We start from the raw sequence: 25495 nt of genomic DNA, 5'->3' as shown, positions 1-25495 counted from the left end.
ACGTGCATTAACGAATCTTTTCCAGAAATTAATGGATGGGGCAACAGGGGATTTCCACTTGAGTACAATGGCCTTGCGTGCATAATACAGTAATAATCCTAAAAGGGTTCGGACCACCTGGCGATTTTCCAGAGGTTCTACAGGACACGCTTTTCCCGTCAGTGGGACTTGAATGGTGGTAACTGTTATGCACACTACCAGACTTTCCGTCAGAATAAACTCAGTCTTTCCGACGGAGTTCCGCTGAAATGGACTTGCCTACACACGATCACACCAAAGTCTGTTCGTTTAGAACGCAATGACGTATTACGTAACTAGAAAAGGAAGTTCAATAGCTGGTAGCCAATAGCTGCCCTAGCGTCGTATTTTGTCCGTCGGAATAGCATACAGAAGAACGGTTTTCCTCAATAGGAATTGATTCCGTCAGAACGATTTAAAACATGTTCTATTTCTAGGTCCATCAGAATTTTTGAAAAGGTCAGATGAAGCCCACACATGATCGGAATATCCGATGAAATGATTCCGTCTGACCTTTTCTGCTGGAAAGTCCGGTCGTGTGTACACGGCATTAGAATAAATGTGATGACCTCATTCAAAAACAAATTTATTTGTGGACAGGTCCGGAAAACATGCATGGCGTCCACTGAGGGGTGCGGCGCATCGCCAACAAGAATCTGGAATGTTTAGATATATTTTATGTAATTCTGTGGGTGTAAAATACACTCTATGTAGGATTTTAAATTGATTGAATAGGCGGTCCCTCACGGAGACCAATTGTGAAAAGGGGCATGTCCACACCTCCTCCCAGTCCTCTGTGTCCATTGTAGGAAAGTCTTCAACCCATCTGGCCCTGAGAGTTTCAAGTCCCCTATGTACATTAGGTAGTAGTTCTTGGTATATAAACGGACAAAGGCTTGGTTATAGATTCGTCTGAGCAAATCCTCCAGAGTCTAAGTATATAAAGCCACTTGTGAGTTCTCAAATTGAGTATTGAAAGAGTGTCTCAGTTGCAGATATTTAAACAGATGTTTGGTAAATCATATCTTTGCTTCAACTCGTCAAAAGCCTGAAGCTGACCCCCCATGCATATTTGGTCCACATATTTAATGCCCTTCCGTGCCCAGATGTTTTGGTCAGGTATGGAGATTATCTCCGGCAAGACTGGGTTGAGATAGAGAGGGGTATGTGGTGAGATATGCCCAGAGGGCACAGGACACAGGGAAAGTGCCACAGCCCATGCCCTCATCCGATATCGGCCAACTGTGTGCATGGGTCAACTGGCCAGCCAAATAATACTTGTACAGATCAGGACAAGCTAGACCTCCCTCACCCCAGGGCCTCTGTAGCTTAAATCTCGGCTGGCTCATGCCCCAGAGAAAGGAAAGCAAAGTTGTATTTATTAGGCGGAACACTTTTTTGGATATCCACACAGGGGAATGTCTAAGGACAGAAAGAAAAACAGGTAAGAGCTTTATCTTAAATAAATTAATTTGCCCAATCAGGGAGAGGGGAAGATGAGCCTAGGCCTTTAAACTCTCCTTCAGAGTTTGTACCGATGGAGCTAAATTAAGCATGTAGTAGTCAGCTGGGGATTGAGAGATATGAATGCCAAGATATTCAAACTGACTTGTCCATATCAGTAGGAAAGTGGGGTCCGACTGGGATTTTGCCACATTGTCAATTGGTAGTATTTGGGACTTCACCCACTTAACTTTAAGACCTGAGCAGTCAGTGAAATTGGAAAGAATGTCTAGTGTCTCCCAAAGAGAAGGACCAGGATCATTTAAGAAAAGAAGCAGGTCGTCTGCATACATGGCCAGTTTTTTCGTGTATAGAACCCACCTGGAAGCCCCTGACCTTGTCAGACTTTCTAATAGCAGAGGCAAGTGGCTTCATCACCAAAGCAAAAAGGGCTGGTGACAGCGGGCAAACCCTGCCTCGTCCCCCTTACAATTGCAAATGGGGACAAAAGAGCGCTGCCCAGTTTAACCTGCGCCATTGGGGACCTATATATAATGTCAATCCATCTGCGGAATTCTATCCCAAATCCCATAGTTTCCAGAACCAAGGACATATAAGACCAGGCCACCGAATCAAATGCCTTCTCTATGTCTAATGCGACCAGGACCCTGGTAGAGGTCTCAGATGGAGGCAACTGTAGATGTGTGAAAACCCTGCATAAACGAATGTCCGTCAACTTTCCTGGCATGAAGTCAGTTTGATCAGTGTTGACCAGAGATGAGGGGAGCATCTGTAACCTGGTAGCCCAAATCCTGGTCAATATTTTGAAGTCATAAGGAAATCGGCCTATAAGAGGCACATTGAGTATTGTCCTTACCAGGTTTGGGGATGCGAACAATATGTGCTTTGGGTCATGGAAGGGGTTAGGGATGAACGTTCCTTGCAGTCAGAGTATACTTGAAAAGTGATTAAGGTTGCATAAGCTCTGTACCATTCACAAGGGAGGCCGTCCGGCCCAGGCTTTTTACCACTGAGAAATGAACGAATAGCTGTATTTCCTCAGTTGTAAAATCCTTCTCCAAGAACTCTATGTCCACCTGCATGAGAGTAGGTAAGTGCAGAGATTGTAAGTACTCTCCAAGCCTCTCCTCAGGCGTACCAGGGACCGCTGCATAGAGGTTCTCATGGAAGGTACGAAATTCATGTAAGATTTGTACCGAGTCTGAGACTACCCACCTGTCAGGGATGCAAATCTCAGATATCACTGTTTGCATTTTGTTTTTCGCAACAAGATTTGGCAAGAGTTTGCTATTCTTGTCCCCAGACTCGAAAATCCTTCCAGCCAATGTATTTAGAGCTAGGTGCGTTGCTCTGGTGAGATGTAGAGACAGCGCTCTGTTAATTGGCAGAAATGATTAAGTTGGGGAGACAGAAAAGGTTTTGGCAGCCTTAGATTCATCCCCCTCAAGCTGCTGAACCTGCTGATATCTCAGAATGAACCACTTTGATAGCTGAGGAAGGCCTCCCAGACCATCTGTGTGGAGGCAGAATTCTCGTTGAGGTCCCAGTATTGTTTTAACTTGGGGGAAACTTTCCTCAACCATAGAGTCCTGCAGCCACTTGGTTGCCAAACGCCAGGAGTTTGCACCCCTGTTCCCTGAAAACACCAAGGTAACCTCCAGTGGGGCATGATCGGAGAGGCCCGCAGGTAAGTACAAGGCCTCCCGAACCACCGTCAGAGCACAGGGGTTGCCGAAAACCAAGTCAAACCTGGAACGTGATCTATGAGTAGTAGAGTGAAAGGAGTAGGCCCTAGTGTTATGGTGTTTTCCTGCTTGTGTGATTGGCTTACTGATTTTCCCAGAAGATACAAGTCAGATATCAGGCATCTGGTGAGATACTCTCAATAGGAAATCAGATCTAAAGGGATGTAGGCCCAGCAGCTTTCCTAATTAGAGCCCTGCAGGTGCAGCAGATGATTGATAATTATAAAACCACTCCCATTAGATCCACTTTCCCACATGGATACAACCAAGTTTGTTAAAATCCTTGTAATGTACACAGATCACCCAGAGGGGAATGTTTTTTCCTCAACAAAAGTTACTCTTTAAAGACTTTCTCAATGTTTTGTTCGCTTAATGTATTTAGGCCTGCCAGTCATAAAGAGCCTTCATCTCGATGTTTTTGGTCTGCAATACTAGTTATTACTTTATATTGACATTCACTGTTGGATAAAAGCATATATTGTTGGAAACATGTTTATTGTGAGGCTACTTATTGATTGATAAATTAGGGAGAGCACAATTTCTCAATTCTACTAACACAATTTATCTGTTCAGGTTCAGAGCTTTATGCGTGGTTGGCTGTGCAGAAGAAAGTGGAAGACAATTGTTCAAGACTACATATGTTCACCGCATGCAGAAAGCATGAGAAAGAGGAATCAAATAGTGTTTAACATGGTTGAGGCCGAGGCAGAATATGTGCATCAGCTTTATATCCTTGTGAATTGCTTCCTCCGGCCGCTAAGGATGGCAGCCAGTTCGAAGAAACCACCCATCAGCCATGATGATGTGAGCAGCGTTTTCCTCAACAGGTGACAACACTTTGCCTCATACTCATATGTAAAGTAGGTCATGCTATCATTAAATGCATTTTTCAGCTTAAAACCAAACTCCAAACTCCAAGCAGATATAAAAAAGACACACTAATACAGTTTTGTGTTTAATAAATCAATAAATGTATTTAAAATGCAACCAGTGTAAGTACCTGATTTTCCTTTTATTCACTTATGTAGATAGCAGCTGCTTTCCTTTGTTTGATATGCACATCAAATACAGTCAGCAGATTCCTATCTACTTCATTGGTGTAATGTGGTTCTGAACCTGTTCTTGACCATCATCTATGCCCGGTTTATGTAGAGTACAACAGCACTCTCACTTGGAGAGAGAGAGGGACCATTGTGTAGGCCAATTAGACAAGTGGCATGTAAAAATCCAAACAAGGAACACAGTTGAAGAGAGTAGTTGAAGAGAGCAGAGAGATGATGTTATCAGTCTGCTTCCAGTCTTTCACTGTCCAATCTAATGGCTTGAGGCTTGGAAGAGTGCATCTAAATGCAACAAAGAAAGTGGTGCCATCTTCTGGCTATGCTGGGTGGAAGGGTTGTAAACAATTTATGACTGGACAGACAGAAATACAATTCTCATTGTTGTTAAATGGAGGGCCCAAGATCAACAGCAAGTCTTTATTGGTCTCTCAAAACAGACAAACATAAATTGCTTTACTTCAGCCAAAAGTAAAGCAGACAGTTCAGTCCTTGTAAAGAAAGGCATACAACACAGGTCACTGCCAGTCTCTGTCCCAGACTGGGGTTTAGGGTTCCCACTTGTTTTGGGATGCAGGACAAGACACAGGAGCTAAGCAGACTACCCCAGAACTCGCTCACCCCACATGGGTAACAATTTCTCTTGACTTAAAAAGTCCACAACTCAAATAAAGGGGAAACATACCGGTCATACAGGAAACACTCCCAGCATCCTGTACAATATTTATTTATGATATATATAAAATGAGAATCACAGATCTGCGTTATACCTTAATGAAATGTATATATATTTATATATAAAATATCTATATTTTTTTTATTATATATACACAGTGCCTTGAAAAAGTATTCATACCCCTTGACATTTTCCAGATTTTGTCATGTAATGCCGCATACATTCGATCGGACTTTCCAGCGGACTAGGTCCGACGGTCTTTCCGACAGACTTTCAGAATGAACGGACTTGCCCCCACACACACACACACAGACTAAAGCCCATTCATTTTGAACGTGACTCCAGTTATGACGGGACTAGAAAAGGAAGTCAATCTTGCAGCTTTCATTGGCGAGATTGACACCTTGCGAGCCCCGTCACCTAGTATGGATTTTAAGGGGAACCCCCTAGGCCGAAAAAAATGGCGTGGGGGTCCCCCCAATGTAAACACCAGACCCTTATCCGAGCACGCAGCCCGGCTGGTCAGGAAAGGAGGTGGGCCCTCCTGAACCATACCAGGCCACATGCCCTCAACATGGGGGGGTGGGTGCTTTGAGGAAGGGGGGTGCCCTGCGGCCCCCCCACCCCAAAGCACCTTGTCCCCATGTTGACGAGGACAAGGGCCTCTTCCCAACAACCCTGGCCGTTGGTTGTCGGGGTCTGCGGGGGGCTTATCAGAATCCAGGAGCCCCCTTTAATAAGGGGGCCCCCAGATCCCAGCCCCCCACCCTATGTGAATAAGTATGGGGTACATCGTACCCCTACCCATTCACCTGGGGGAAAGAGTGTAAAAAAAAAAAACACACTACACATGTTTTTAAAGTAGTTTATTAGGCAGCTCTGAGGGTCTCATTCGACTTCTCCACGCTTTCTGGTTCTTCTCCTGCTCTCCGGTTCTTCTACCGGGCTTCTCCGCTATCTGCTGCTCTTTTGCTAGCGGTGGCCCGGCTTTCTCCTTCGTCGTCACCGTCTTCTTCTTCCTTCTTCTGTTCTTCCGATGGTGACACGTCGCTCTCTCCCACTGTAATGCCGTGGACATGGTGCGCAGCGGCTTATATAGGCATAAGGGGCGGGGTCACCGGGTGATGTCACTCGGTGACCCTGCCCCTTATGACGTCACAGTCCCAGCATGCCTATCGCGCTCGCTGCCATAGGAAAATGTGTTTTTCCTATTACAGCCAGCGCGAGATGTACAGTACCCTGTCATCGAGAACCAGCGCGATCTTAACATTCTCGTGGGCAGGTGCTGTATCTGCCCTTGCATCGTATTTGGTCCGCCGGACCAGCATACAGATGAACGGGCTCCCTGATAGGAACTGGGTCCGGTGGACTTTCAGCGGGAAGATTTAAAACATGTTCTATTTCTAGGTCCGTCTGACTTTTGGGAAGAAAAAGTCCAACTGAGCCCACACACGATTGAATTGTCCGATGGATTCCGGTCCACCGGACCAAGTCTGCCGGAAAGTCCGATCGTGTGTACGGGGCATAACAATCAAAAACGTAAATGTATTTTATTGGGATTTTATGTGATAGACCAATACAAAGTGGCACATAATTGTGAAGTGGAAGGAAAATGATAAATGGTTTTCAAAATGTTTTACAAATATGTGAAAAGTGTGTCATGCATTTGTATTCAGCCCCCCAGAGTCAATACTTTGTAGAACCACCTTTCGCTGCAATTACAGCTTCAAGTCTTTTTTGGGGATGTCTCTACCAGCTTTGCACATCTGGAAAGGGACATTTTTGCCCATCATTCTTTGCAAAATAGCTCAAGCTACGTCAGATTGGATGGAGAGATTCTGTGAACAGCAAGTCTTGCCACAGATTCTTAATTGGATTTAGCTCTAGACTTTGAGTGGGCCACTCTAACACATGAATATGCTTTGATCTAAACCATTCCATTGTAGCTCTGGCTGTATGTTTAGGGTCGTTGCCCTGCTGGAAGATGAACCTCTGCTCCGGTCTCAAGTCTGCAGACTTTTAACAGGTTTTCTTCTAAGATTGCCCTGTATTTGGCTCCATCTTACTATCAACTCTGACCGGGTTCCCTGCCCCTGCTGAAGAAAAGCACCCCCACAACATGATGCTGTTTCCACCATGTTTCACGGTGGGGCTGGTGTGTCAGGATGACGTGCAGTGTTAGTTTTCTGTCACAAATAGGGTTTTGCTTTTAGATCAAAAAGTCCAATTTTGGTCTCATCTGACCAGAGCATCATCTTCCACATGTTTGCAGTGCCCCCCACATGGCTTCTCGTAAACTGCAGACTTCTTATGGCTTTCTTTCAACAATAGCTTTCTTATTTCCACGCTTTCATAAAGGCCAGATTTGTGGAGTACACAACTCATAGTTGTTCTGTTCTCCCACCAAAGTTGTGGCTCTTTAGCTCCTCCAGAGTTATCATGGGCCTCTTGGCTGCTTCTCTGATTAATGCTCTCCTTGCCTGGCCTGTCAGTTTAGGTGGGTGGCCATGTCTTGGTAGGTTTACAGTTGTGTCATACTCTTTTAATTTTCGGATGATGGGTTATAAGTGCCCCATGAGATGTTCAAAGCTTGGGGTATGTTTTTATGACCCAAGCCTGCTTTAAAGTTCTCCACAACTGATCCCTGACCTGTTTGGTGTTTTTCATTGACCTTCGTTATGCTGTTTGTTCACTAAGGTCCTCTAACAAACCTATGAGGGCTTCACAGAACAACTGTATTTATACTGAGATTAAATTATACACAGGTGGACTATATTTTCTAATTAGGTGACTTCTGAAGGCAATTGGTTCCACTAGAGATTTTAGTTAGTGGCAGGGGCATTGCTAGGTCTGAAAAAGATCTGAGGCTAGAGCCCATAGCAGCGGTCACCAACCTTTTTGCAGTCTATCTGTGCAGTTGAGGCAGGTGTAAAAAAATGCTATAAACTAAGAATACTTTCAGAAATAGAAGTGTTAATAGTTTATTTTTATCAATTATAAAAATGAAAAGTAAATAAACAAAAGAGAAATCCAAATCAAATCAATATTTGGCATGACCATCATTTACCTTCAAACCAGCATCAGTTCTTCTAGCAAACAAATTTTGAAGGCACTCAGCAGGTAGATTGTTTCAAACATCTTGGAGAATTAACCACATATATATTCTGTGGATTGTGGCTGCCTCAAATCCTTCAGTCTCTTTGTGTAATCCCAGACAAACTTGATGTTGAGATCAGGGCTCTGTGGGGGCCAAACCAGGACTCCTTGTTTTTCTTTACGCTGACGATAGTTCCTGCATGTTTGGGGTTGTCCCGCTGCAGAATACATTTGGCTCAATTACACACCTCCCCAATGGTATGGCATGATGGATAATTAGCTGCCTACATTTCTCAATATTGAGGACACCATTGATCCTGACCAAATCTCCAACTTAAGTTGCAGAAATGCAGCCCCAAATTTGCAAGGAACCAACCACCATGCTTTTCTGTTGCCTACACTCATTATTGCACCCCTCTCTAGCCTTTCAGCAAACAAACTACCTGCTGCTACAAGCAAATGCACTGCTCAAAAAAATTCTAAGGAATACTTTGAAAACACATCAGATCTTAATGGGAAAAAATATCATGCTGGATAGCTATACTGATATGGACTGGGTAATGTGTTAGGAACGAAAGGATGCCACATCACTTGATGGAAATTAAAATTATCAGCCTACAGAGGGCTGAATTCAAAGACACCCGGAAAATCAAAGTAAAAAATTATGCAGCAGGCTAGTCCATGTTGTTCATTGCAGCAACTCAAAATGCTACTCAGTAGTTTGTGTGGCCCCCCAATGCTTGTATGCATGCCGGACAATGTTGGGGCAAGCTGCTAATGAGACGACGGATGGTGTCTTGGGGTATTTTCTCCCTGATCTGGACCACGGCATCACTGAGCTCCTGAACTAAGTGAGGTGCAACCTGGCGGCTTCAGATGGTCCGAAACATAATGTACCAAAAGGTGACCCATAGGATTTAGGTCAGGCGAGCATTGGGGGTTATTCAGTGGTGTCAGTTCCTTCATCCTCCAGGAACTGGCTGCATACTCTCGCCACTTGTGGCATCGTCATGCACCAGGAGGAACCCAGGACCCACAGCACCAGCGTAGGTCAGACAATAGGTCAAAGGATTTCATCCCGATACCCAATTACAGTCAGGGTACCATTGTTTAGCCTGTAGAGGTCTGTGCGTCCCTCCATGGATATGTCTCCCCAAACAATCACTGAACCACCACCAAACCGGTCATGCTAAATGATGTTACAGGCAGCATAACATTGTCCACAGCTTCTCCAGACCCTTTCATGTCTGTCACATGTGCTCAGGGTGAACCTGCTCTCATCTGTGAAAAGCACAGGTTGCCAGTGGCGGACCTGCCAATTCTGGTGTTCAATGGCAAATGCCAAGCGAGCTCCATGCTGCTAAGAAGTGATTAGAGGGCCCACAGGCCACCCTCATGAAGTCTGTTTCTGATTGTTTGGTAGGAGACATTCACACCAGTGGCCTGCTGGAGGTCATTTTGTAGGGCTCTGGCAGTACTCATCCTGTTCCCCCTTGCACAAAGGAGCAGAAACCAGTCTTGCTGATGGGTTAAAGCGGAGTTCCACCCAAAAATGTTACTTCCACTGTCCGGATTCCCCACCCCCCGGTGTCACATTTGGCGCTGGGGGGAGGGGGGGGGGAATCAGGTACCTGTCTAATACAGTATCCGCGATGATCTACACCATGTCGGCCCCTCCCACCGATGTCTCCTGGGAGACACACAGGTCCCATGAGACTACAGGGTCCACTCAGAACACGCAGCTCGACTTGCGTATGCTCAGTAGGGAACCAGGCTGTGAAGTATTTGTAGCTGCAGACTTAAAAAAAAAAAAAAAATTCTTTAGGTGAAACTCTGCTTTGAGGACCTTCTACAGGCCTGTCCAGCTCTCTTATGCCCTGTACACACGATCAAACATTCCGACAACAAAATCCATGGATTTTTTACGATGGATGTTAGCTCACGGTCACACAAATCTTGTCGGAAATTCTGATCGCCAAGAACGCGGTGACGTACAACGAGCCAAGAAACATGAAGTTCAATAGCCAGTGTGGCTCTTCTGCTTCTTTCCGAGCATGCGTGAAACTTTGTGTGTCGGAATTGGGTACACGCGATCGGAAAAATTGATTTTTGCCAGATCTCAAATTTTGTGTGTCGGAAATTCCGATAGAAAATGTCCGATGGAGCCTACACACGGTCGGAATTTCCGACAAAAAGCTCCCATCGAACATTTTCCGTCTGAAAATCTGAACGTGTGTACGCGGCATTAGAGTGACTGCCTGTCTTCTGGGATTTCCTCCAAGCTCTTGAGACCTTCTGACAATGGTACAAATTGATGTGCTATTCATTCCTGGAGGAGTTGTACTGCCTGTGGAACTGCTATAAGGTCCAGGCAGGTATCATCTCATGCTATCAGTAATGACACTGAACCTAGCCAAATGCAAAACTAGTGCAAAAAAAAAGTAAATGTCAGTGGCCTCCACATGCAAAACCATTCCAGTTTTAGAAGCCTTCTAATTGTTGCCCATCCAGTGCACCTGTTGTTAATTTCATTAACACCAAATCAGATGAAACTGATTAACAACCTACTCTGCTACTTAACTGACCAGATCAATATCCCAGGAGTTTAATTGACTTGATGCTATACTCTGATTAAAAAGTGTTCCTTTCATTTTTTTGAGCAGTATGTTTTTCTGGCCGACCACTGCATTTACAGTTCTTAACGTTGCTGGTTTCTTTGTGCTTCTTAAAAAGAGCTTGAACAACACATTTTGAAACCCCAGTCTGATTTCTAAGAGAGACCTTGCTGATGCAATGCAACTACCTTGTGTCTTGCGGCTGTGCTCAGTCTTGCCATGCTGTATGACTTGTGACATGGAACCAAAACGTCACATTAGTAGCAGCGTTTGGCTGTTCCCCACCCAGTTTAAAGCCTCCTGCACAGCCTTTTCTGTTTAAGATAATGACTGCGTTTCAACCTACATATCAAATTGATGATCATTAGCACCTGCTTGGTATAATTGGTTAATCATACACCTGACACTAATCCTACAAAATCCCTGGTTTTGTGCAATTGTACAAATTGTGCAAGTGTAAGAATTGATGCTGGTTTTAAGCCAAAGGATAGTCACACCAAATATTAATCGGATTTCGATTTTTCTTCTTGCAATTTGCAAATTGATAAAAATAAACAATTCATTTATATATATATATATATATATATATATATATATATATATATATATATATATATAGTGACGATCCAGGGTGATTAGGTTCAAGTGGTGCTTGCAATTTTCCAGAAACGTGCCACTCCAGACTTGCGTTTTTAGGGCATGGCAGCCCACTTTTATTTAAAGGAAACAAAAAAAGTTCAAACAAGCAGTAATCTTCCCTCGCAGGGGGTTCCACCATCACTACAAACGATAGCTTCCTGGCTTACTCACGGTCAGCTTCGTGCTGCTTTATTCACAGGCTACACCTGCCTGCTTCAGACATACACACAGACTGCCATCTGCAGCCTTAGTCTCCGAGACCTCCTGTCTCTTTCTTCTGGAGCCATCTCCTACTGGAACCCACCTAGACTTCCTGTCTGCCGGGCGGAGCTGTCTCCAAGTCTGAGCACTGACTTCTTTTCCTGGCATGTTTATGAACCCAGCCCACAGGTGTGTAATTAGTATTCCTGCCAAAATAAGGCATATACTGCTTATATGCACCTGTGACATGGGGGTCGCATCTCCACATATCCTTCCCCCCTGTTTCGCACCGGAGGGAAAAATACAAAATGCTTCTTCCTAAAGGGGCACTCCAACAACTGGAAGTACCCTCACCGGGAATCGGGAGATCATGTACCAAACGGTTAACAAACATTGGTCCCACCAATTCCAATGGGCAAGCTTTTCCAACACTGCCTGTACCACCTGGCTCCACCCATTGGTACTATGCCGCACCACCTGATCTGACCATGATGGAGACACCCAAGTGTACAGTGAGTGCGTTTTTGCCAACTACAGCATTTAACGTAAAGTTTCCGTTATTTCTATACATCTCATGTCTAAATTTGTGACCTCTTTAACCACTACAATACAGGGCACTTTCACCCCCTTCCTTCCCAGACCAATTTTCAGCTTTCATCGCTCTAGCGCTTTCAATGACAATTGCGCGGTCATGCTACACTGTACCCAAATGAAATTGTTATCATTTCGTTCGCACAAATAGAGCTTTATTTTGGTGTTATTTATTCACGACTCCGTTTTTTATTTTTTGCGATATAAGCGCAAAAAAAGCGGAAATTTGGAAAAAAAACAATATTTTCTTTTTTCTATTTGAAAAGAAATCCAATAAAATCAAATTTTGTCATAAATTTAAGCCAAAATGTATTCTGCTACATGTTTTTGGTAAAAAAAATTCTGTTAAGTGTATAATAATTGGTTTGTGTGATCAGGGACATATGTACGCAAATGATCATGTACATATGTGTGCAGGTGATCACGTACATATGTGTGCAGATAATCATTGGGACATGTGATTTTAGTGGGACATATGTGGGGGACATGTTTTTATTATTAGGGACATGTGTTTTTATTATTTGGGGACATGTATGTTTTGGGGACATGTGTGTTTTGGGGACATATGTGGGGACTGTGTTTGTACTGTGTAGTGTGTTGTGTGTTGACACTAGACTGATGATCAGTGAGTAAAAAGCTGTAAAAAACAGCTCATACTCACTGATCATCAGCCGGCTGCAGCGTTCTGCTCTCCTCTCCTCAGCGATGACTTCCGTGTGAGGAGAGGAGAGCCGATTGCCTAGCAACCGGCTGTTTGTTTACATCACATGACGGCCGTGATTGGACACGGCCGTCATGTGATCAGGAGGGCCAATCACAGAGCCCTCCTGCCGATCTGAGATGTGCCGTGTCCGGGTGACACGAGCACATCGGGATCGCGCCGCTGCGCGGGCACGCGCGCGATCCCGCTACTTCTGAAGGACGTATCTGAACGTCCTATCAGGAGTAGACGGCTCCCACCCGGCCGTATATATGCATTGGCCGGGTGGGAAGTGGTTAAGGACCTTTCCCTCCTCCAAGACATGGAGGGGCTCATCCACTGTAGTCTGAGAGGTTGAGACCTTGGAAGAGACCTCCACCTCCTTGGAGGTATCCACCATCACTGTCTGTTGCTCCCTTGGAGCACTGCCAGACACATGTCTCCTCTTCCCCACCAACTCAACAATGAGCCTCTGCAGGTCAACAATAATCACACTGGCATCTTGACACATGCTATTACTTAGTTGCTGGGCTGTGGACAACCCATCGCTTGCTAGGACAGTGTCCGAGGAGGGACCACACACCAGGAAGCAGTTACTCTTTATGGGACCTTCCCACAGTTTCACATCGCCCCCTGTTGTCCAACACTTCATCAGCGATTGTTCTTGCACAACACTTTTTTTTCACACCAGTTTTCACAATTTCTGTTAGCGCTGGTATTTACAATACCTCTGCCTTGTCTAACAGCACTTCAGAGTGCTTGTCATACACAATCTTTGTATGAAGCAATCCAGCACACTGTGAGACAACTTTCCACATCAATACAAAACATTGCATTAAACAATTAAACCATTTGTGATTACTGCACAATACAGCCCGCAATATCCAGCTCCAATCAGCCATACCCCGTGGTACCAGTTCTGCAAACACAGAAGAGGACAGCAGGATATATACTGGCTGTACACTCCATGCTACTAACATTTCATTAAGCACGTCTGTCACAAAATACATATTTTCTCTTTTTTTCATTGTGGACACAATTTCCGCTGTGCGTTTACACTTGCTGGGACCTTCAGCCACGAGAGGATTAGTCTCTGCAACAACCCATGCATCTTGGCCTATAGGCTGTTCTGCAGACACCTCTCCTGGCACAGCAGCCATAGCGTCCACTACTCTCTTAGCTGCAAAAGCTTCTTCCAGCATTGCTATTAGTCTCTTGGCCAAATCATCCCAGCAGGTATTGCTCTGTTGGACTAAGGCTTCATGCACACGAGACGCCGGTGAAAACTCTGCTCTAAAAAAGCTGAAACGCGCGTTTAGAAACGTTTTGCCGCATTAGCCGCGTTTGCGTTTATAAGGATAACATCATGTAGACCCTCCCCAAGCTCTCAAAGCATGTTTTTTTTAACTATTTCTGCCATATGGGATTTGTCCCATAATTGCACGTGATTCTAAATTACTTCAATTAATTGGTTTTGGGTTACATCTGAAGTCATTTTCAGAGATGTGTCTTCCAAGATGATCAACTTGCTAATCACAATCCAAGGTGTGGACAAGCCTAGCTTGGGGGAAGGGGGGTTGCTTGTGGAAAAAAGTTTCAGTTTCATGAAGGATGGGTGTTCAACATTGAAATGGTGGGGGGTTGGGGCTGACTAGACATTGGTATGCCGGTTTTTCTATGTGAAAAAAAGACAATGCTATGGTTTGGCCAGACGAGGTGGAGTCACTGATTAGATTAGAAATTGGATGAGAGTTTGGGGCAAAGAAGTGGAGGCATTCCTCATTGTCCAAGCTACTGGAAACAATAGAGATTTTATGGGATTGTATCACAAAGTAAATACGCTATATGAATTATATAAAGTAATTACAACATTTTTTTTTAACTTTTTTTATTTTTTTCTATTGTTTTCCATCATATTTCTGAGTTTTCAGGTCCAAAAAATTGGGTTCCTTTAAAAACGCTTATAAACGCAAACGCGGCTAAACGTGGGTGCCATGTTTAGCCACGTTTTGCGTCTGAAACATGCAACTTTTTGCGCCTGAACCCATTTTTCTGCTTCTGGAAAAACGTGGTTAAACGCAACTGCATAAAAACGGCAAAAAACTAGACTGTGTACATGGACACATAGGATAACATTGAATGAGTTCAGGGGCAGTTGAAAAAAGTGTCCAACTGCCTCTGAACACGTGTTTAACCACTTCCCGACCAGCGCACGATGATGTACGTCGACAGAATGGCACGGGCAGGCATATTGGCGTACAGGTACGTCCAATATTCAATGCCGCCCTGCCATCGGGAGCGCACCGCCGGCAGCACGCTCCCGCGCTGGTCGGGACCCCCGTGAGTCCGGTCGCGGGACCCGCGGACTTGATCGCCGCGGGCATCCCCGCGATCGTCTCACGGAGCGGCCGAATGGAGGAAATGCTGTGTAAACAACATTTCTCCATTCTGCCTAGCAACTAGTGACGCTGATCTCTGCTCCATGTGATTGGAGCAGAGATCAGTGTTCACTAAATGAAAGCCCAACCCCCCCACAGTTAGTAACACACCCCTAGGAACACTTAACCCCTACACTGCCACCCACTGGTTAACCCTTTCACTGCCAGTGTCATTTACACAGGAATCACTGCATTTATATAGCAGTGATTACTGTATAAATGACAATGGTCCCAAAAATGTGTCAAAAATGTCCGATGGGTCCCCCACAATGTCGCAGTCACAATAAAAATCGCTGATCGCCGCCATTACTAGTAAAAAAATAAATAATAAAAAATTATTTTAAAAAATGCTATAAAACTATCCCTATTTTGTAAACGCTATAACTTTTGCGCAAACCAATCAATAATCGCTTATTGCAATTTTTTTTACCAAAAATATGTAGAAGAATACGTATCGGCCTAAACTGAGGGAAAAAAATGTTTTTAATATATTTTTGGGGGATATTTATTATAACAAAAAGTAAAAAATAATGCGTTTTTTTCAAAATTGTCGCTCTATTTTTGTTTATAGCGCAAAAAATTTAAACCGCAGGGGTGATCAAATACCACCAAAAGAAAGCTCTATTTGTGGGAAAAAAAGGACGTCAATTTTGTTTGGGAGCCACGTCGCACGACCGCGCAATTGTCAGTTAAAGCGACGCAGTGCCGAATCGCAAAAAGTGGTCTGGTCTTTGACCAGCAAAATGGTCCGGTCTGCAAGTGGTTAACAGCATCTCGTGTGCATGAGGCCTAAATCGTCCCAATGAGACCTAAACAGACCAAGGGGCTCAACAGCATCTGAAACACTGCTCTTGTCAGTTTTACACTTCTCAACATTAAACACATCACTTTGTTTTACCCTGCATTGTGGCAACACATTCTCAACCACACCATGTTGCTGTACCCCACCCTCATCATCATGACCTCAAGATTTTTAACTTTAACACTTGCCTCATCATTGCAGACCTCAAGCTTTTTAACTTTAACACTTGCCTCTCCACTGAACAGGGCACTGCAGCAAGGCAAGTACTTTTTAGCACAAACAGGGGATCTCCCATTCGGGGTCTCTTCCATTCCCGTGTGCACAGTCACATAATCAGTCTTTCTCACCCAGTCTGCACACTACAGGCAACAGGCAACCGCTCTTCTCTTGAACTTCCAGTCAGCCTCTTGCTTTCTCCTGCTGTATTTCTCCATGCGGTTACCGGGTGAAATGAAAGACTCTCTGGCTTCCCTGCCCTCTTTTTGGGAAGAGTGAGCCACCTCTTCAGAAGAGCCCCACCATCCAGGTGACACTTCACTGGTTGCTATGGGAGAATGCCTTCTCCCTGCATCGCTTCTCCAGTAACTGTACAATCTTCTTGAGCCCACCAGCTAGGACTCTCATCAGGGTCATTCCACCATTGGACATAGGGCTCACGCCTGACCTTGCCTTTGTTGCTACGGGCAACAACATGCATCCTTGCAGCAACAGATGCAGAGTTCCTTCAAAAAAAAAATTGCGTACTGTCTCCTTACAGCTGAGACACAGCACCTATCAATACACACAGTCTCTGACACTCACGGTTTTCGGCATTTGCGAGAATCTGGACCAGCACCATCCGTGCCCAACACCAATTTCTCCACCAATTATGACGATCCGGGGTAATTAGGTTCAAGTGGTGCATGCAATTTTCCAGAAACATGCCACTCCAGACTTGCGTTTTTAGGTTATGGCAGCCCACTTTTATTTAAAGAAAACAAAAAAGTTCAAACAAACAGTAATCTTCCCTCGCAGGGTATTCCACCATCACTGTATAAACAAACTATAGCTTCCTGGCTTACTCACTGTCAGCTTCGTGCTGCTTTAGTCACAAGCTACACCTGCCTGCTTCAGACATACTCACAGACTGCCATCTGCAGCCTTAGGGTCCTTTCACATGGGGCGGATCAGTGCTGATCCGCTCCGTGGATATCCGCTTGCTCAGCGGGGATCGCCGGAGCGATCTCCGCTGAGCAGGAAGATGACAGGTCTGTCTCTGCACACTGCGCCGGGAAGGACCTGTCACAGCGCCTCTCTCCCCTATGGGAGATCGGGTGACGACGGACACTGAGGTCCGTCGTCACCTAATCCGATCCGATGACGGATGGAAAAATTTGCTTTTTCCTCGGTCACACTTTTTTGGATTGGAGCGGGTCGGATGTCAGCGGACATGTCACCGCTGACATCCGACGCTCCGTAGAGCTCTATGGAGCATCCGTTCAGGTCCGCCTGAAAAACTGACAGGCGGACCTGAATGGATCGCTAGTGTGAAAGGGGCCTTAGACTCTGAGACCTCCTGTCTCTTTCTTCTGTAGCCGTCTCCTACTGGAACCCTCCTGGCCAGACTTCCTGCCGGGTGGAGCTGTCTCCAAGTCTGAGCACTGACTTCTTTTCCTGTCATTTTTATGAACCCAGCCCACAGGTGTGTAATTAGTATTCCTGCCCAAACCAGGCATATACTGCTTATATGCACCTGTGACATGGGGTCGCATCTCCACAATATATATATGTTCTGAAAAATGACTATGATAAAGGGATATAAAGGTTTGTAGTACAGCTGGCTTCCTGTCTAGTAATCCCATAGAAGATGATTTCCAAATGTCACAAATAGCCCAGGTTCACACTGAGCTGCGGGAATGAAGCTGTGTGAGTTCAGCTGAACTCGCACAATTTCACTCCTGAAAGTCGGTCCCGATTTCGGCCGTGATTTCAGAGACATCTGCGCAGAAACCTGTAAATCACAGCCCGCAGGTAAATTGCAGGCCGAAATCGCAAAAAGTAGTACAAAAACGACTTTTTGAAATCGGTGCGGCACCACAAATGCAGCATCGCACCAATTAGGATGGTGCCATTGCCAGCAATTGCCACTGATTTGACATGTCAAATCACATGTCAAATCGCACCAGTGTGAACCAGGGCTTAAAGAGGAGGTTAAACCCTGATGGGTTTTACTTCTTCTTTGTATCCCTACAAAAGTAAAGCATAATGGGCTACTATGTATCGCATAGTAGCCCATTATGTCTCACTTACCTGAAACCGAAGCCTGCGATGTCACAGTTGTCCCGTCTTCCACGAAGCATCCATCTTCCTTTCAGGTATCACGGTTTCCGACGCTGTGCTGTATCACGGCTCCGTCACTCCCACGCATGCGCACGGGAGCCACCGGTCACGGCACAATCTCCTTTAGAAACGGCACACTTTTCTATAAAATCAATAAAAAGATTTAAAAAAAAGAAACGGCACACTTGCCGTTTCTAAAGGAGTCTAAAGTGCGCCCACGCCGTTGTCTACGGCCCATGCCCGTAGATATCGGCACTCGTCTCATTTCTAAATATCTCCTAAACCGTGGAGGTTTGGGTGATATTTCGAGCACCTACAGGTAAGCCTTAATCTAGGCTTACCTGTAGGTAAAAGTGGTTGTAACGGGTTAAAAAACACTTTAATCCTTCTTTTATGGCTGATAATAGCGAACAATAGACAGCTCTGCAAGTAACATGTTTCTATAATTTTTTTTTTTTTTGTACTCTTAAAAGCATGCCATTTGTTAATCCAGATAGACAGCTTCGGTAATATTGCATGTACATGTTGCCTGGCACTATACTTGTCTGATCTGCATAGATGGGTTATAGAAGCAGCTTAGCACTTTAAAGAATAGAAAAAAAGCCTTAAGAATTCCACCAGTGGTTCCCCAAAGGCTCCTAGCAGTGAAGACGTTAAAACGGGTTCCGTACTTTGTTCTGCGTTGGTGACAACGTTTTTGTCATAAGACAGCAGCAACATTTTATCTGCTGCGGCTATTATAGAGCTGACTGGATCCTGCAACATAATGATTTATCTTCCCTGTTCCATCATTCACATTAATGATAAAAAGCTGCATGAAGCTTGCTGAGTTTAACTTGGAAACATGACTGACATAATGGAATCATCAAACACAATTGGAGATACACCGTGTGCCTAGATTATATGTCATAATCTATCAGCAGCCTCCGGGATTGACTGTTGGATTCCAATGTTTGCACATGCTGTTCTTTATCTCTTGATATTTCTTGTGATTTCTTAGTAGGCTTTCAGGAAAGGACAGTTTATAGGAATTTAGGAGAGATGAAGATAAAATAAACTTAGCGGGTTTTTTTTGTAGCATCCTATTGTTCTGTGAAAACTGAATTTGCAGAAGTGACATAAAGCTAAACCAGGTATATTTCCCACAGTAGGGGCCAATTCACACACGTTTGTAATGCTTGTTGCTGCATGTGTTTTTGTGTGTTTTAAATATACATTTGTGTGTATTTAAACATGTTTTTTGATTCTGAGTGAATTGCGGTCAATACAGCTGTGCTGAGAGTGTGCGCCCTACGGGCTTCCAAGTGATCTGGAGTTCAGATCACGCGAGCGCCATAACAGTCAGTCATGATGCTCACGTGGTCTTAAGCCCTGCCCTGCCTCCCGGCGACCTAAACCTCTTAAAGGGAGGTGGGGCGGGGCTTAAGACTGCGTGAGCGCCATGGTTGACTGTCATGGCGGTCACGTGATCTGAACTCCCAATCACTGCTTGCTTGCAGTGCATTGCTGCCCGATGATTGGCCAAGCATGCACTGTGACCCCGCATGCTTGGCCAATCGCAGCGCCGGCAGCGAGGAGAGCCATGATTGGCCACAGGCATCCTATCCTGCCTGTGGCCAATCATAGCTCAGGCTGTGTAGTGCACGCCCCACACTATATAAGGCCGCCTTTAAGGCGGCCTCCTGTAGTGTGTTACTTTGCATCTGAAGCAGTGGGTGTTCTGTGTACCTTCAACACAGTACACACCAATCGTTTTTGGCTGATTTCCTATCTTGCTGCTGTGTAGTGGTTGTTGTCTGTGCCCTGACTGCAGTATACACCACTATATTCACCTCACCTATATAGCTAGTGATCTAGCTTTAACCACTTAACAACTGCCCATTGCCGATTAACGGCTTCAGGACGGTTGTTTAACTCAGAGAGGCCGTTAATTAACGGCCTCCCAGAATTCTGCTCTCGCGTGCCCCGAGGTGTGCGCACTCGAGAGCATCCGTGACCGCCGGGTCCACAGGACCCGGCGCATCACGGTAAACGGCCGCTCATAGCGGCCGTTTACCACGTGATTGCTCCGTCAAATGACGGAGTGATCACTTGGAAACAAACCGGCGTCATGTTATGACGCCTGTTCCTCCCTCCCCTTTCTGTACCGATCGGTACAGCGGAGGGGAAAGAGATCGGTGTCAGCAGCGATGTGGGCTGCATCTGCAGTGCCCACATCGCTGCTCACCGAATTTAACCCCTCAATTCCCTGCCAATACTCTGCAATACCAGTGCATACTCTGCAGTACCCTGCCATTACTCTGCAGTACCCCGCCATTACTCTGCAGTACCCCGCCATTACTCTGCAGTGCAGTACCCTGCCATTACTCTGCAGTGCAGTACCCTGCCATTACTCTGCAGTACCCTGCCATTACTCTGCAGTACCCCGCCATTACTCTGCAGTACCCCCCATTACTCTGCAGTAACCCCCATTACTCTGCAGTACCCCCCAATACTCTGCAGTACCCGCCATTACTCTGCAGTACCCCCAATACTCTGCAGTACCCTGCTATTACTCTGTAGTACCCCGCCAATACCCCGCCAATACTCTGTAATACCCTGCCATAAATTGCCATACCCAGCCATACTCAGAGATACCCAGCCATACTCGGTGATACCCTGAAATACCCAGCCATAGACGCCCCCCACCCCTCACCGCCCTCCGGTGCTTCTACCAACTCGCCAGTACGATCAAAGCCAGAATCTTTTTTTTATTTTTTATTTCAGGCTTCCCAGCCTAGAGGTGAGATGTGGGGTCATATTGACCCCCCAGATTTCACTGTAAAGAGGACCTGTCACCCCATATTCCTATTACAAGGGATGTTTACATTTCTTGTAATAGGAATAAAAGTGATCAAAAATATATTTTGGGGGAAAAAAATGTCAAACTAAAATAAATAAAGTAAAATGAACAATAAAAAAATAAAATAAAAATTAAAGCGCCCATGTCCCCATGTGCTCGCATGTGCCACACATGTGAGGTATCGCCGAGAATGTTAGAGCGAGAGCAATAATTCTAGTCCTAGACCTCCTCTGCAACTCAAAACATGTAACCAGTAAAAAAATATTTAAAGCGTCGCCTATGGGGATTTTTTAAGTAGCGACGTTTGGCGCCATTCCACGGGCATGTGCAATTTTGAAGAGTGACATGTTTGATATCTATTTACTCAGCATAACTTCATCTTTCACTTTATGCAAACATTGGGCTAACAAGTGGTTAATAATAGAGCTTGCAGTCAGTAGTGTTAGGAGATAGTACGTGCTGTCTGCGTGCTCTGTACCCAGTACATACCGCTATAATATAGGGCAGGCCCCTACTTTCAAACATCCAACTTACAAACATCTCCTACTTGCAAACGCAAGGAGACAGCAGCAAGTGAGATGAAAAAAGATGGACGACAAAACAAATTATACAGGGGTGATAACCCTTCCCTATGTTTTCCAAAAAGCTTAAAGATAGTTTTTTTGACTGGAGCTACACTTTAAAAATGTACCGGTTGAAAATGACAAACAGATTCAACTTAACACAACAAACCTACACAGTCCCTGTCTTGTTTGCACCGCCTGTATACTGCTGTTCTGAGTATATAGGGCCTGGGGGCCACACGCATTTCCTTTTTTTAATATGGGTACGGGGTTCCCCTTAATATGTGTACAAGACCCAAATAGGCTGGTAATGGGCAGGGAGGGCTACCCATGCCATGTTTCTCAAGGATTTTCAACCATATTGCAGGAACCAGATATAACATTAAAACCGCAAGCAGTTTTAAATGGTGTTATTTCCGTTTAATGTCATTTTGTGCAGGGACTGTTCTAAACACGGGAAACACGTGGCACTTCACAGGCATACTACAGACACCCCCCAGGCACCATATTTAAAGGAATATTTCACTTTTTTTTTCACTTTAATCGTCATTAAAATCAGTGCTCCCGCCAAAACGGTAGTTTTTAAAACTTTTTTTTGCAGTGACCCATGTCCCCTGAGGCAGGAGGCAGGTCGCCAAACCCTTTTTAGGACACTATCTTGCATATTAGCCGTTAAAATTAGCACTTTCCAATTCGAACGTTCGAGTCCCATAGACCTCAATGGGGTTCTAACGTTCGTACCGAACGCGGGGGTCGTTCGCAAGTTCTGGTGCGAACCGAACCGGGGGGTGTTCGGCTCATCCGTAATCTCTATGCATAATGTGTTGTATTTAGCTTTCTGCACTGTTTTGCAGTACTCAATACTAAGAACAGAGGCATGTTTCCAGAGACACAGTGTGAATGAGTGCAGCACATATCTGGCCCCAAATGCCCCCAATGCTGGTCTTTTTAAGGGCAGAGTTTTCAATGTTCATTCTGGCATATTTTCCTAGATAACACTTCTTGTACTGCTTTCTACTTCTCAAAAGCTTTCCTCAAGCTTCAATCGAGCTGCACTATAAATTAACTACAGCTTACATCTTGCATGGGGAACATCTGACTACCAATGATATGTTCTCTGCAGCTAAGATCAATGCCTAAAAAATAAAAATACTAAATAAAATATATATATTTAAATATATATATATATATATATATATATATATATATATATATATATATATATATATATATATATATATATATATATATATATATTTACAGGGCAATGACTGATGTTGGCGCTTCAATCATCACGGCACCATGGTTGTTATGGTGTTAGGATGATTGAAACACATTATTTCTATTATTACATTGTTATGACAAATTAAATAGTTCAACTCACCATAATGCAGAATCAGTGGGAGCCCTGAGTGTGTCACTTGCCACCGTCGCCTGCCACCAGATGCAGATTGTCACTTGTCACGAGTTACGAATTGTCACTTGCCATGTTACCTGACACATGTTGGGGATTTTCACTTGCCACATCAACTGCCACACGTTGTAAATTGTTCACTATCACCTGCCACACATTGCGAATTGTCCACTTGCCACGTCACCTGCCACAAGTTGCGTATTGTCACTTGCCACATCACCTGCCACATGTTGCAAATTGTCCACTTGCCACGTCACCTGCCACGCATTGTGGATTTTTTACTCGCCACGTCACCTTCCACAAGTTGCAGTTTGTCACTTGCCACACATTGCAAATTGTCCACTTGCCACGTCACCTGCCACCCAGTGCAGATTGTCCACTTGCCACGTCACCTGCCCCAAGTTGCGGATTGTCACTTTCCTGCTAAGGTGGGGGATGGGGATTGTCATTTACTGTGTCCCAGTCTGAGTCAGGCAGCAGAGAGATGATGTAATCTCTCTGCTGCCTGCACAGTGAATGAGGGCGGAACTGTCAGAATTCAGGGTGGGTGCTGGTGGTGAGAGATGATGTTATCTCTCTGCTCCGCCACCAGCTGATTGGCCAGTCCACCCACCGAGCCTCCCAGCTGGCAGCTTCCCCCCCACCCTCCCTCCCCGCCAAGCCACCCAGCTGCGTCCGCTTGTACAGTCATTGTGACTGTATGAGAGCAGAGTGGACGGGCAGCTCAGCGGCTCACCCACTGCCCGCTCACCGGGCCCTACTCGGCTGCGGACCCCATAGTGCCCACGTGGGTTGCTATGGCAGTAGTTCCGCCACTGTATACACACCAAAGTGAAAAGATGCAACCCCAGATCCCCAAGCTGGAGACTGGAGTAGGGGATGTGAATGCGTCACAACACACAAAACTAAAGTACAATATTTCAAATTTTGAATTCTACAAAATATATTACATTCTGGACAAGTGTAGAATAAAAAAAAAAAGGGGGTGGGGTTATTCCCAAACATCCCAGGGAATTGTAAAGATGAACAAAAACACCACTCGAGGTGGACAGTAAAGACATGAACTGAGCGCATTCTCCACCTAACAACTTTAGTCACTGAACATCCAACCGCTGCATCCAGGGTTTATCAAGTTCTCTATCAATAAATGGTGAGTATCTATGGTATAATGAACAATAAAACAAGATATGTTTCTCTTAAAATAATTAATCACTTCTAACCAAAAGTAGCATTTCTGATAAAAAGCACATGCAATGCATTTTATGTAGGTAAAACGATATGTAGATTTCATTTGCATATAACTGAAATGGGGGATGGTGTCAATAGTTTCAAAATGTAGCACAGTGTATATATATATATATATATATATATATATATCACAACATTAATGATCACTGATATAGATAATGTGCTTATCTGAGTAATACAACCTAATTTTTGTTGTAATATTTTTTATTATAACAGTAAAGGTGGGCAACATAAATCTAGTGTGATAGTTGACACTCTTTTTGATTAACGCATCAATATCTAGTTGGATGGATGTAGTAGCAGTTCTCAATCAATTATCAAGGTGCTCATCAGATTTTGGTTCTAATTTTGCTCTTCATGTGCTTCATCCTTGAAAATCGTTGTTCACAAATATAGGTGCTGCTCAAAACTGATGACATAAATAAGGTGAGATTGTGAAGAGTGGGATATTTTTATTTGGGAAGAAAACACTTATTAAAGTCCATTAAAGACACAGTCAAAATTTTCTTCAGTTACATGTCTGCTAAGTGTAAATGCATTTTTACAGAAAATTCCCCCCAAAAATCAACATTTTTAGGTAAGTTTACGATTTTGTGTTGGGTCGCGTGTTAGGTACCCCTGATGTAAAGTATATATTGTAATATTGGAGCCTGAGATTTCCAGCTAGCTGTTGGTAAAAGCAAACAGTCTTATGGCGCGTACACACAATCGAATTGTCCGGCGGAATTGGTCCGGCAAACAATCCGCCGGACTTTATAACAAACGGACTTGGCCTCACACGGACGCTCCGAAAGTCCGGCGATTTCTAACGGGGTGACATACAGCACGTACGATGGGACTAGAAAAAAGGAAGTTCAATAACCAGTAGCCAATAGCCTCCATCTTGTACTTGCTTCAGAGCATGCGTCATTCTTAGTCCGCCGGACTAGCACACTGATGAACGGATTGTCCACTGAAAGCCAAGTCCGGCGGACATATTTGGAGTCAAAACTATTTTCTAAGTCTGCCGGACTTTACGATGAAAAAGACCGCTGGAGCCCACACACGATCGAATTGTCCAGGGTAC

The 25495-nt window shown here is 44.6% G+C and overlaps 1 protein-coding gene across 1 annotated transcript in view; it reads left to right on the top strand.

The window, feature by feature from the left end:
• Positions 1–25495, top strand: part of RASGRF2 (Ras protein specific guanine nucleotide releasing factor 2) — a 498296-nt gene that overhangs the window by 191754 nt on the left and 281047 nt on the right. Inside the window, exon 5 of the mRNA XM_077462462.1 lies at positions 3801–4054. Coding sequence (XP_077318588.1) covers positions 3801–4054 — 254 coding nt within the window. The remainder of the gene's footprint in view (positions 1–3800; positions 4055–25495) is intronic.

The sequence above is a fragment of the Lithobates pipiens genome, unplaced genomic scaffold (genome assembly GCF_037356315.1).
Source record: "Lithobates pipiens isolate NorthernLeopardFrog02 unplaced genomic scaffold, aLitPip1_a1.2 Scaffold_3, whole genome shotgun sequence".
NCBI classification, from domain to species: Eukaryota; Metazoa; Chordata; class Amphibia; order Anura; family Ranidae; genus Lithobates; species Lithobates pipiens.
This window is presented reverse-complemented; position numbering and strand designations above follow the sequence as displayed.